The sequence below is a fragment of the Cyanistes caeruleus genome, chromosome 2, assembly GCF_971803275.1.
Source record: "Cyanistes caeruleus chromosome 2, bCyaCae1.hap1.1, whole genome shotgun sequence".
Classification (NCBI taxonomy): Eukaryota; Metazoa; Chordata; class Aves; order Passeriformes; family Paridae; genus Cyanistes; species Cyanistes caeruleus.
In genome coordinates this window covers 115,957,374-115,971,792 of record NC_141702.1, presented here as the reverse complement: position 1 = coordinate 115,971,792, position 14,419 = coordinate 115,957,374, and the positions used below count along the sequence as shown (strand labels likewise).

At 40.5% G+C, this 14,419-nt stretch overlaps 2 protein-coding genes across 31 annotated transcripts in view; one reads left to right on the top strand and one right to left on the bottom strand.

The window, feature by feature from the left end:
• Window positions 1–14,419, bottom strand: part of PAK5 (p21 (RAC1) activated kinase 5) — a 315,373-nt gene that overhangs the window by 266,827 nt on the left and 34,127 nt on the right. The window lies entirely within an intron of this gene.
• Window positions 1–14,419, top strand: part of SNAP25 (synaptosome associated protein 25) — a 61,587-nt gene that overhangs the window by 39,150 nt on the left and 8,018 nt on the right. For 2 of the 3 annotated variants that reach the window (XM_086873360.1, XM_086873368.1), the window contains exons 4-5: window positions 2,341–2,389; window positions 10,686–10,803. In XM_086873360.1, the coding sequence (XP_086729486.1) occupies window positions 2,341–2,389; window positions 10,686–10,803 (167 nt within the window). Of the gene's footprint in view, window positions 1–2,340; window positions 2,390–10,429; window positions 10,548–10,685; window positions 10,804–14,419 lie in introns of all 3 variants that reach the window. The other variant, XM_086873374.1, reaches the window with a different exon arrangement.

The following is a 14,419-nucleotide window of genomic DNA, read 5'->3' as shown; positions in this document are numbered from 1 at the left end:
CAGGAAAATTCACCTCTTTCTCTTTGTGTAAGGATTTGATATGAAATACAAACCACAGGTCTAATTGATGAGTTCATCTCACAGCACATGTCTTGTATAAAGGTGATTTGCTTAGATGTCAAACACAGCAGGAAAATAAGGTCAGAGGGTTAAAGAGCAGTAAATATTTCTCAGCCCGATTATGTTTGATTCACCAAAGGCCAACAACTATCACAGCACCAACTAAAGGTTTCTGAGTTCAATATTTGGAAGGGTCCCAGGTCATACTGCAACATACTTACTGAAACACAAGGTGACTCAAGGACCCAAGCAGCCTTCTTGTGTTTGCATGAGTATGTTTGTTAAAATCTGGGGTGTGGGGTAAAACCTCTCTGGGTACCAAGAGTACAGAAAGAGACAGTAAAAAACTGTTGCACAAGTGGTGCTTAGCAGACCTGCCCCACAGAAAAGATAATTAAAGGTGGTTTCTTTATTCTAAGCTGGCAAACCTAAGATAACCCTTGGACCCTAAGTTTCTAAAGGCTGCAAAAATAAAAGCTGGCTGGGATTCAAGTAAATACAGTGTGAACTTGAAGGGAGAGAGAGCAGCAGTGGGTGCCTGGTAGATGGCTGACCTGAGGGCAGCGGGGTGCAGCAGACCATGGGGAGAGGCAGGAGGCATTTTCTGTCCATCTGGCAACTCACACAGGGACTTTTTAAAAAGAGAAAGCAAACCAGCCTGCACACATCTGATGTTTTGCCCAGTTTCTGCAGCAGTGTAGATATTACAGACAAGAATGTGAGTGCAGGGAGAGGTAGAGAAGAGCACAACAGGAGGTGCCTCACATCCCTCTTGAGCTGACCAAGGTTCCTCTGGAAGTGCAGCAGAGAAGCACCAGCTGCACCAGGCAACCCCTGAGCATGGCAGGGTTGGGTTTGTGGCTGAAGCAGCATGGGCTGTGGGAGTCTGGGAATGCCCAGTGAGTGTGGACAGGGCAGCTGATGGCCAGATATACTCCTCTGCTCCCACAAAAACTGATGAGCAGTGAGCAGGGCAGCTGGCAGGAAGAATAACATAAAGTCCTTGATTTGCCTCCAGGAGTGGGAGGGTGGCTTGAAAAGCAAGAGGGATGGTCAGGACTTTAGTTTTCTGTTCCTGATGTGGCCGTGCAACTGTGGGCATCTCCCTGCCCTCTGCAAAACTGACACCAGCACCACCTTTATCTATTTCACAGGAGCACAGATAGCTTTATGTTCACGGCAGCAAGTAAATTACTGCTGCACATGTCCAGGTAGCTCTGCTGTCAAGCTGTCAGGCCACAGAGGACTTACTTCATCTGTTACTGACATGCAACAGTCAGGAGATCATTCAGGCCATTAATTATTCACAGATGTTATCACTGCTGCAGTGGAGCTGGTTTTCCCTTTGTAATTAAAAAGGAGATAATTTGATGTGTGATATAGCTCAGTGCCACAGCACCCAGGAACCAGAGACACCTGATCACAACTCAGAGTGATGATAACACATAATAAAAATTGTACCTGTGAAAGGTGCCCTACCACTGGCTTAGGCAGGTGGAAGCTGTGACAGGCTCAGCTTTGCTCCAGCCCTGTAGCCAGCAAAGGCAGTGGTAAGATTCCCACTAAGCTGTGGGAGCAGAGGCAGAGGCAGATTCAGCGTGTGGGTGTTTTGAAAATCCTACCTTCAAGCTCAATTCAAAGTCCATTAATGCTAAAGGTGTCTGTTGACTGTATTAAAACTTGGCACAAACCCATATCTATTAGATCACTGAGCCAAAAAATATGGCTTAATCCTATTAAATATTAGCCTGCTTTAAACTGGATTTCCTAAGTAGGTAAGCTTTCTGACTTCTGTCAGCAGCAAGAGCTATGCACAAACCCCTGTGCTGCCTTCCCAAACATGTTTGTGTCATACCTGTTTTCCCTGGGAATTTCTCCTTTGAAATTAACATCCACCTACAATATCAACACCCCCATCCTCCCTTCTCCTGCTTCATTTAACTTGGAGGTGAACCTTCTCTTTTTAGAAGATACTCTTGTGTAAAGTTATTATTTTAATCTCAAGGTCCGTGGCTTTGTGCTTTCTGTAGAAGTTTGGTATCTCAGTGAATCCAAAAGGATTGATGGTGCAATGGAGAGTACCTAGTCATTTACACAGTGTCCAGGCATATAAGGCCTTTGGACTGTGCCATCAGCCCCCTTGTCATTCCTTTCACTGTTTTTCTTGTGTCTTCCTATGTCCCATAGCAAGGCCTGAGTGTTCCCTCACTGATCTCTCTTTCTCTCTCTCTCTCTTCTCCCCCTCTCTCTCCTTACCTTGCTACCACTATTGGAATGTAGAGTAAAGATGCTGGTATCAGGACTTTGGTTATGTTGGATGAGCAAGGAGGTAAGTTCAGATTGCTTCAGTAAGGAAGTATAACCCTTCTCAAAGTGCTGTACTGACTGTGTGCAACCCTGGAAATGAGGGACAGAAAATATGTCTGGCTGCGTATGAGAATCCCAAAACCTCTTTGCCTTTAGCTTTGTTGTCCAACAGAGAAAAATGTACAACAGCTGCCTAGGAGTCTGTACTTCTTTTGATCTGCTTCCCATTAATGTCAAAGAGAGCTGCAGGCTGAACTCATCTACATCACCATTTGATTTCAGCAAGATTTGAGTCAAGATCCAGCTATAAGAGAGAAGATTTGCCTCTATAAGTGTAAAATCCAGCATTATTTATGCAGGTGCTATATAATTTTCTCACTTAAATCACAAGTGAAAGACATTCAATAAATGTATCCCAAGAGAAGGTAAAATGGGTTTAGTTTGTCTAAGATTCAGTTATTTTTTTGTACAATAGTAAGGCAGTGAAAATGACAGAATTTTAACATTAAAAGGTATTACACAATCAGCTCATTACAATTGTCCATATAAGAGGTTTCAGGCTTAGATTACCTGTCTGTGGATGACAATGACAAAGACAGAGCCCGATATATTCAATACATTCCAGGAAATTACATTTTTGCACTTCATAATATTACAAAGAAAAGGTAGCTTTCTCTCCCTCTTAATAAAACTAATAGGTCTTCATTTGCCATAGACCCACAGCCCAGCAAAATGGTGTGTCCAGTAAATCAACAGAGTAGAAAGTTCTGCTACTCTCTACCAGACCAGCCCCACAAAGGCCCTTGTTATCATTTACTATGTGGCATGACACAAAATTATTATTAGTAAATGTTTTCTGCAGAGGTAATGCTGTATTACTCTTCAAACCCGGACACTGATAATAAACAAGGCTACGGAATTCTAGGGAAATGGACTGCAGAACCTGACAGGCCCTTTCCAGTTTTAATGTCCCTGCCTCTCTGACACTTTAATGAATGAAAAGTAATAACAGGAACTAAATGGAAAGTACTTTCTTCTATTTGCTTTTTTTATGTATGTCTCATTGCTTTCCCCTCACACCCCCCCTTCAGGGAAAAGAATTTAACTCAACCAAATTTTGTCACATCGATTTTTCTTGACAAGAAAAATATTACAGAAAACATTTTGTTGTCTTCAAAAAATAATGGCAGTAGAAGAACTACCACCGAATACAGAAAACCAAAAATTACTTATGTTGGAACAGATATGGCACCTGTCTAAATAATGTGTTTCATTTCAGAAGTGGATTATGCGACTGTAATAAATCACAAATATTGTCAAAGTATGTTAATACCCAGCAATGTAATTCACAGGCAGAGCACCAGAAACTTCAGTGGTTCCTGAGAAAGTATGTCTCTGTTCTTTAACTGCTGTATTTCCACAGATTGCTAGGGAGGTTTATTTTGATTTTAATCTTGAATTTTGTTGGGGTTTTTTATTATTATTTTGGAATTCTACTATTGTTAAACCCCCGTATTCAAAAGTTTTCTGACTGATTCACTCTGTAGCCATGACAGGAAGGAGAATCTGGGTAAGCCAAGGAGCTGAGACTGGACACACTCACCTCTCTGGAGCCCAGGGAGCTCAGAATTAAACCCTTATTGAGAGTGAAACCTGAAATGCTTGTTGTACAGTCAGAGATGCAGTTAGTCAATACCTGCAGGAAAGAATCAGAAGGTTTCGAAGCCTCTTTAAATTGGTTATGGTCATGCCTTAAGTGGTTCAGTAAATTTAGCTTTATGACTATACAGTGTGGGTTTCTCAAGAAAAACAGCCAAATAATGTTACCAACCCTGAAAATACTGTAACCTTGTACTATGCTAAATGTTTAATTAAGTTTTCTGCATTTTAACCATATGTAGGTGCAATAACTGCTAATTTTTTGATTTCATTTTAGCGATAAAGGACTTACACTACTGGGCAAAATACGCTAATGATGACTTTGAACCCTCTGTAATTAGTGCAATGTGTGCAGCTCACGGATGTCTCAGCAGATTATCAGATTAAGGAAATAATTTGCTAACACTGCCATGTGATCTCTTTGCAGCTGACTGCACAAGTCACTTAAGATTATTAGGTGTTAAATATACAGAAAACATGACATTGATCTTTCCAGTGGGCGGCAGGCAGAAGATCTAATCTCCGCACTTGCTTGAAGCTCTATTTCTAGGTTTCCTTACAAAATTGCTTGTTTTGAAGTTAAACAGACCTTACATGGAAAAGCCTTTCTGAGCCAATTCAACCCAAATACAGCAGAGCAGAACTGATTTTCTGGTATCAGTAAGCAGAAGTCTCTGGGATCATAAAAGGCAGTAAGTCAAGGTAATTTCACAATGCCAGGTATTTGTACAACAAAGCCAGCCTGGATCGCTGCTGTTGCCCAAAGGTTTAGCACAGCTGGCTGCACAGCGGGTTACAGAGTCTGTCATGACCCACAGAGATCTGGAGCTTCACAAGAGCTCTCTGTTTCACAGGGAATGGCACTCCCATAAAAACCAGAGACCTCCTCCAGTGTCCTTTGAAGAATGGGAATCTGAGTAGCCCCTCTGCAATATGAAGAGTTATCATTTTTTGGGTCAGGTATTATCACTCAAACCAGTTCAACACAGCTCTTCCCCTGGGGAGCCCACAGGAAGGAGTTAGGAGTTTAGACTTCCCTTGTTGGGCTTTTTCCCATCACTAAGAAAGTCTTTCCCAGACCACATGTGCATCCATAATGCTTACATTTTTTTAATCTGGCCTTGAGTCAAGCTCCCCTAATTAGTGATTTAAATATAAATACGTATATAACTCCTTAAACTAAATTACTTGTATTTTACATGAAAAAATAAATGCTACCAAGGATTTTTAATCAGTGGCAATTCTTCTGCTTCTTCAAAACATGCTTAGAAAATTGTTAATATTTGGATGCATTTTGGTTAAAAGCAGAGAGCAGACATGAAACTAACAGTACAAAGTGAAGATACAAAGGTAAACCTGAAGTGTTAACACTGAAAAGGTCCCACACTGGTAACTCTGTTCATCCAAAGGAAACTCCTATCACCTGGATGTATTAGCAAGGTTAAAAATTTGGATCTTCAAGGACACTTTTTGTGTGATGATGTCCTTATGCAGTTTATTACAGACGAATTTTGTTCCTGTATTCCAAATGAGGTGGAGGGGAGAAACTTTTCCAATATCAACAGTAGCATCACAGTCATTTTTCATCCAAGACAAGATAGAGGAATAGCCACAACTTTGATAAGAGACAAAAAAATTGTCAATGCAATTGGAATTTTCTCCTTGCACCACGAGTGCACGACTAGCAATGCCAGGGAACATGGGGAGCAGATTAATCGACCCAGCATATCTTACACTAGATCAAGCTTATAAAGGAGATAAAACTTGGAAATAATTGGGCAATCCCACAAACAAAAGCACTGGCACCAGTTGATGGCCCATATGCAAGCTGACCTCCACTGCTTTTGCAGGAGTTGTGAGTTTGGCAGTTTTACATGTTATAGCTAATTAGCAAAATAAAAGGAGACTAACAACTACTCCAGTTTTCATGAGGAAGGTGGTATTAATTATGCTGAAATCGTAGCACAGAACAGAAGACAAATGAACCCACACAAAGCAGGTTGCGCCTTCGTCTACTGTTATTTTTAGCACAGCTACACGTGGGCTCACAGCTCTCCCCTCCAGCTTTCTTCCACTGATACCTGTGCCCAGCAGTGCCTTTCAGAGCACAGCTAGGTCAGAGCTCAGGATTTCTGAAAAGACTGTCCCAGAAACACACTACACTCCAATATGATTCTCCTTTATGGAAAATGGGATGATGGCATAGAATTGGAAATAGTTAATCTGCTGAGTCTCAAATTAAACCCTCTTGTATGCAATTAAGATTACAATGTGTTCTTAAGATGTCCTTTCTCTTTTTTCCCTTTTTTCTCTAATTAAAATTGTCCTTGGGGGAAATTGCTTCACTGTACAATACTCCAGGCAAAGGAACAAGTTCCGATCTCCACACACATTTAACTGATATTCAAGCACAGGTTCCGGCTCCCAGACATCAGTGAAGGAATATTTGCTATAAATTACAGATGGGGATGCAAAGGTGAAGCAACGCCACACTTGCTCTGTGCTGATCTTGCTACCAATGCCTTGTAGGATGCTTTTGCAGCTGTTTTTGCTCAAGACAACACAGGAGCAAGGATGTCCTTGCTACAGCTTCCCTGCCCCAGCCATTTACCCAGATCAGGTACAGGATGGGGAATTTCCAGGATATTATGGAAGATCCTGGCAAAGATCCACTAGCAAATGGCCACAACACTATGATAAAACTAATGGGACTAGCTTATGTTCCCTCAGTTACCTTACAGAAGTAATTCACAAGTATGATGATACACATAAAGAACTATTCTCATTTGTGCCTTAAGATAAGCCATTAGTTTGCTGTAAGATATGGAAGAAGATTTATGGTCACTACCTTGAAATGAAAGTGATGTTCTCAGACATCAATATATATAAAAAGCATTGCAGAGATTTCCAGAGGGAAAAAAATGAAGGAAATCACAATGAAACGTATCTCTGATGTGTATTCTACTTCCAGACAGCACCAATTCTCTTAGGTATATATCATATATCATACATAAATATATAGATGCAATTTATTCAAATAATATTGCAAAAAACTGTCAAAAGATGTTCAAACTCTGACCTTGAAGGGCTTCCCTAAATGGAAGACAAAAGACATTATCTCTTGTAGGTGTGAATTTGTGTAGGTTCATGGCAGTATATGCCAACCAACTGTCTTCCCTAAAACCTTTAATACAGCACAGAATGTTGGAATAGGGAAGATCCATGGAAACAGACATTAAATTAACCTCTCGATAGCCATCTGATTTCCTACCGGCAGTGATTCATTCCAGGCCACATTTTAATAGCAGTTATACCAAAACAAATCCAGAATAACCCCATTAAGTTAATTCCACTATAATATTTATGCTTCAATAATTGTGGCTGGACTCATGAATCTATTTCCTTGCCTGTGGGACCAGATCTTTGACAGGTATAAATTGGTGTTGCTCCACAAAGCCAGCATAACTATGCTGATTCAAACCAGTTAAGAATCCAGCTCATGACATTAACAACTAGCAAGTGGTTTTGGGACCAGCAGCCAGCTGTCTAGACTTCTGGGCTACAAATATGACATGGGGATTTTACACTGATGAGGTTTCCTTTAATGGAAGATGAATTAATTGTGGCTCCCTTTCCTATTCAGAAAAAGCACAGAGATCACACACAAATCCTGAAGCAGGATAAATAAAGTCAAGATTCTAGAGAGGGCTGTAATTTAAATGAAAGTCTTTGAGTTATGTCAAATATACTATTCAATACACACTCATTTATTCAGGCAAAATAGGAAACAGGTAAATAAAGTTCAAAAGAATATGGCTTTAGAGAATGTGCATCTGGGCAAGGAGAATTGCTTCCACTGAAAGCCACTGGTGGTAGCAGAACTAGGACTGATCCACACAGTGCTAACCTGGCTTTTGCTACTGGACAGATGAGGTTAGAGAAGCACTGGCAGGAAAATCAATGGAAGAAAGGTCAGTATCTCTCATTCTCCCCAGTGTCTAAATGCACACATGGGCACAGCTGTCTTTTAACTGCAAAGGGGCTCTGCAAGCACAGTGCTTGGAAGCAGGAGCTGGGAGCCTGTGACAGAAGTGCAGCAAATGGCATCATGCTGCATGAAGCAGCATCAAAGCCAGCTCACACTCCCACAGCTGTTTCCCAGAGTGAGAGTAAGCGTTGTCCAACTGTGCAGGAGCAGGCAGGACCTGGGGTTAGCAAGGAGCAGGAGCACAGGGAGAGATGTTCCCTTTTACCACAGACTCACATTTCTGATGAGAATGACAATCTGTACCTACAGACACAAACCAAACCTTCTGCTGAAGCCTAAATTACAACCGCATTAAAATAATCCAACCTTGCATTTCTGGTTCTTGGCTCAGCAGTTTACCAGGCAGAACTTGTGCAGTCCTTCTCTCAGGTTTCCTTCTTGGTTTCCCAATCCTTTGCTTACACAATATGTGCCCCTTTTAGAGGACAGTACCAGGTAACCCTGATCCTCTAAATATATCCTTGGGTTTGGGATCAATAACTCTTGTGTCTCAGGAGAAAGGCCCATCCAGCTGAGGAGAATGAGAACTGGCAGCAGAAAAGCAGATGAATCTCACCATACCAACATAGCACTTCTCATTCTCAAAGCCCAGTGTTTAATTCTTGCCCAATGCAAGAATTAAACAAAGAATACAAGTTCAATACTTGAATTAGTCCAGCTTGAATAATTTAGGATTTTCTAGGCCCTTGAGGGGTGAGGTTCCTGTTTTCCATTAAAACTAATTAGATAAAATTACTTTTAATGGGAACTGGGTATCTAAACCCCCCAGAAAGCTCTGAAAAACTAAACCCTAATTGTTATTAGAAACCCAAGTAAGAAATCAGGCTTCTTCATGTTCCCAAAGAAGTTAAGAAGAGTTTTTCACTGACATCAATATGCATATGATTTTTCTTCTAAAATTTTCTTCTTTTTTCTTTTTTTCTTTTTTTTTTTTTTCTGGATAGGACTCCATTAATGTCAGGGGTAACATTAAATTCCTTCTATAGCCAGTGCTCTTAGTTCCTTCCTCTACAGTCTAATTCAGTGTTGTTCTGTTTCATATGGGGAATAGGGATGTATTTGTATTTTACTGGGATTGCTTGACTTTTCCTCATTAGGTACAGTTACAATTTTTAATGGATTGAAACGTCACTCCAAGTAACTTTCAGATCCTGGGTAGTATCTGAGTTTATCCTTTGGGAACAAATGGAATCAAATGTAAATCCCATGTAAAATGCTGTTTGCACTGCAGATTCCACACAAGACCCTTGATCCCATTGGATCCATATCTGTTTATCTCACTGGGGAATCTGCTCCTACACTTTTACGTTGTGGCATTTTATTCCTCTAGGACATTTTCCCCAGCTTTAAAAGTGAAAAAAATTAACACATTAAGTTATTCCAAGCCATCAAGTCACTTAGAAAACCAAGTCACTAAGAAAACCTGTCACCCTTAGGTGGAACCATGCCAAACTCTGTTTAATGCCAGCAGGGAGACAGGGTCTATATGTGGCTGGTTTTTGGGTCTGGTGCTTCTTAACTTGCCCTGGAGCAAAGCAGAAGTGACCCCACTGAAAATTTTAGTCTTTACCCAATGCCTGTTTCCATAAGGTCCCTTGGGGCCAGAGACAAGGAACGCCACAGCCAGTGACCCTCTCCCAGAGAGCATCGGGCTCCCAGAGTGGTTTCAATTGTTCCGTGTTCACTGAGGTTACTCCTGATTTGCAGCACCAACATGGGAAGAAAACCAGCCCTGGGGCCACACTCAGACTAGAGATCAATATCCAACGCCAGTCCAAGTGGCAGGTCTCAGTTTCCTCAGCCTCTGGAAGAAAGGGGACCTCAACACAAGCCCTTAACAGCTCACTCCACTACTGCTACCATTAACTACCAGCTCTCTCACTCACTAACCAAAGCAATTGTGCTGCCTAATTCCAAGGCATTTGTAAGCGTAAGTAACTGAAGTGTTTTCCGTGGAGGACATCTTTTTTCTAATTTTAACATACATAAATGCAAAATAATAACACTATCTTTCTTTCTCCTGGATGTCACTGTGTCTTAGTAAGTTGATGTATTGTATTATGTTTCTGGACCTTGAACTTTATAACCCTTCCTTTCTACATCATTACATCTTGTTTATATTAATATATTTCAAATAAATTTCTCCTTTGTTTTACACTTCCCATACTAATAAAAAAAATCTTCAGCATCCAATGCAGCATACATCCTTTCAGCAATGCATCAGCTCAGATTAATGCATTGTAATGTCATTATTAACTCAGTTCTACATGGTCATTTTTCATGTTCTGTTGAAGACAAAATCAAACAAACAAAAATACAATTCATTCCACACTGTCATCCCTTTGTCCTGACCAGAACAACTCGATCGTGTTGAAGAAGGCATGAACCATATCAACCAAGACATGAAGGAGGCCGAGAAAAATTTAAAAGATTTAGGGAAATGCTGTGGCCTTTTCATATGTCCTTGTAACAAGTAGGTACTGGGTACCGGCTCTGCTATGTGGTGTCCAGTTTTTTTGTCACAGTGAATGTCTGAAGTTTTTGTCTTTTTTTTCTTTGTCCTTTTCCATCTGCTTCATTCTGTGGGGATAAAATACTTGTGTTTAATCAGAACAACTGGAACGCATCGAAGAGGGAATGGACCAAATCAATAAGGACATGAAAGAAGCAGAAAAGAATTTGACGGACCTAGGAAAATTCTGTGGTCTTTGTGTCTGTCCATGTAACAAGTAGGTGCTGCCTGCCTCATCTCTTTGAGCACTTAAGGCTGATCCCAAAGGCCTTGTGAAGCTCATCCTTGCTAGGCACATGGACAGGATGAGCATGTGGCATGCAGAAAGAACGATTCTGGTTCAAATGCATTCATTTCATAGCATAGACAACTGACTGGGGGTTACTGTAGATGCATTAAAATCAGGCATACTGTAGTGAAAGCTTCACTGTCGACACCTTTTAATGGTAAAAGTTTCAACATTTTACACAAAGTGTACTGAGTGGTTTCATTTTCCAGCAAACAAAAACACTGGGGCTACCTTATTCCTGGACACTCTAAATTTTGAAACATATTTTCACAAACAAGTTTCATAAACAAAAGAGCTGAAAAAATGCAGAAGAGGTCATACTAAACATTGCTCAAAATTGTGGATGAAAATCACAACCTTTTTCGTTGTTCAGCAGAAATAGTCCTTGATGAGATCTTGAAAGAGATGTGACGTTTCATAATTGGAACCCAACTTGAAATGGTTTTCATCCTGCCACAGGCAAAAAATTTGAGAAAACCTCAACATGCCAAATTTCTTTCATTTGGGTAGCACGTACACTAAGCAGAAATGTTGAAATACATCGAATTTGCTTGCATGCCATCACACTTGAACGAAACCGTCCTCCAAGTAATGCCAAGCTTGTTTTAAATGCCAAATGAAAATGTGATGTGCGGTTATGTGGGTGTAGGAAATTGGGGACCAACTCAAAGTCCTTGAGGAATGGCAAATCCAGCATGCAGTGAGTAGGCATGAAACCAGGTTGCAGTTGAAAACATTCCTAAATGGTTGGCCAGAGATTGTGCAAGAAACAAAGCTGAGTAGTGTTGCTGAAGTATTAAATTCCCTTTCTACGTGAACTTTGTTCACAGCCAAAGCCTGATCCTACCCTGATTATCAAGACCAAAAGGAAAGAGAGCTGTCATAGAACTGATGGGGTGTTTTGCCAAAAATCAGAAGAGCAGGACTGGGGTTTTGCCTTATCAGTCACATTTATTTTGAAGTTAATTCCCTTGGGACACAATACAGATACTGTCTCAGTTTGTTTTTTTTAAATCTATTTTGCTTCTATATACCAAGCCCTGAATACATTTTTTGGGGTAAACATTTTGCCCAGAATTATTATTGCCTTGATATGCAACGGGAGAGGGGGTATGAGGAATGGGAAGAGCTGCATACACCCCTTTTGCAAGGGGTGTGAGCTCTGACAGACTGTAGGCCTTGCTGCCCTACACCAGAGGAGCTGGTGCACAAGAGCTGCAGATACAAATGCAGCAGAAACTTTACATCTCCCACACTACACAAGCTGTAGAAGCTCAGAACTGACAGCCAGACATGTGATAGCGATGGGATTAGCACCTGGCACATGGCACTAAACATTTGCCACTTCGCCATGGCTCCAGCATCATGCTGCAAGAACAGAATGATTCTGCAGGTGATGCAGGGGGAATGAATTTGTAAAGCTGCCTTTTCCCTTCTCTAAGGCATTCTGACCCTATCAGTCTGCAGCCGTATTTCAGAGAACAGTATTTCTAACCAGTGCTCAGAGGATGGATGAAGAATGGTTTTGGAGACTGTTCCCTGGGTCACTAAGTCAGGACTCCACTGGTACAGATAACATGATGTTCTGAGGAGTGGAGTGTGGGAGAGAGAGAAATCCATACAGTTCTAGGCATCAGAATCACCATGATCCCCTAATGCTCTTCTGGCTGGTGGGAGATTAATGACATATATTTATAAAAAAATGAACCACTTCACATATAACTCTACCCTGATATACAGCGAAACTACAGTCCTCTGAGCCTTAAAAATATGTAAAGCTTGATCCTACATTCTTAGGAGATCCAAAATGCCCACAGCATGGAACATGAATCAGGTCACATTCAAAAGGAGAACTACTATTGACCATGAGCATATCCAAGCTCCACCTGTTGACTAACTGGAAGTCCGCAAGAAAACAAGAGATCAGATTCTGGGTGTATAAAATCATTTACCTCAAATACTAAAACTGTCTCACTGACAAACTTGCACAGGTCTAAAGAACAGACAAAACCCTGTAAGTGTATCTGCAGCAAGAGAATTACTTTCAGGCATTTCTAGAAATGCCAAAGCTGATGTATAGTTTCAGAGAACTAAAATTAAACAAGCCAACCATCATATTTTTAAGTCTTCACGAACTGTAATAGGAAATAAGCAACAGAACAGAAGAGTAGGAAAGATCCTCTTTTATTCTATATTTTAATTCTATACTGGATCATACAACACATCTTCAGGCTCATTTAAAACTGAGCTGCTTCAGGGAGCATGGAGAGAACATAACACCAGAGATGGGCTTGTCATGTCCTTTCCCAAATCTCCCAGAAGCATGTTCAGTTCCTCCCACAAAATCCAAGCCACAGAGCTGTTAATAGAACTGATTGGAGCTGACCAAGGAACAGGGAAACCACAGAGACTTGCAGTTCCCAGTGGTTATGTTGGAAACAGCCCCATTTCTGGAATAAAATCAAGAACTTATAACTGTGGACTCCAAACCCTTACATTCCCCTGTTAAAATGTTCAATCTTGTTTGGTGACCCAAATGACAACAGCCTTATATACGCTGCACATGTCAATCTGCCACTTTAGGGGGTGCCTGGATTTTAATTTTCTATCCATGGCAGCTCAGTCAAAAATGGCTCTCTGAAGGTTAATGTAACTGCCGCAAAATACAAATATAACAAGTTGCTAACAACTATTTTTGAAGTCCTGTGGTTTAAAACTCCTGAAGGAAGTGATGATCCATTTTTGCCTGTGTCTTGCTTATTGTGAAGGCTGTTACTGCTGATGCACTGAGGGTATGATGAACTATTGGGGCAACTGTGCTTAGTGAGAATGCTTTACTTATTCATGCCTGTAGCTGGTGCATGAAGAAAAATGTAGAAAAATTTCCCTTTCTGATGCTAGATTGCTTGTATCTTTTATTTTTTCCTGCACTCATTTCACTTCTGCCTATTTTACTTTTTGTCTCTGTGGACAAAGGTTTGTACATCAACTGTCGATGTATGATTACTATTTTCAAGTACCGATATATTATTTGAAAAATCTAATGAACCCTATGATAAAACCATCCCCAAATCACCTTGGGAAAGGTCAGTGGCTTTAAATGCCTATTATGCCACGTACATCTTGAAAAAATATCATCAGAAGCCAAATATTATTCATGGTAAAATGTTAAATTGTAGCCAAATCTGTTTTTCTCTAAGAGGGTGTGTTGCTGTGATGTGATGTACACACTATACTTGGCAGTTCTGTTTTTATGTCTGTCTGCCAGTATGTCCTCTGTGTTTGATGTCAAAACATATGTGTCACTGAAATGAAACAATGTTTTCTACTTATCTGTATTTCTTCTCTTCTTTTTCCTTTTTTTTTTTTTTTTTTTTTTTTTTTTTCTTTTTTTATTCCTTCTTTCTGGAAACTAAGTCAACATCCAAAAACCTGTGTGAAATGTTGTAGACCTGACAATTGCAATTCACCCTATTGGAAACTAAACCTCTGACCATCACAGTTGTGGCAGTAAAGTCAAAAACAAGCAAAAAATCCACCCCCT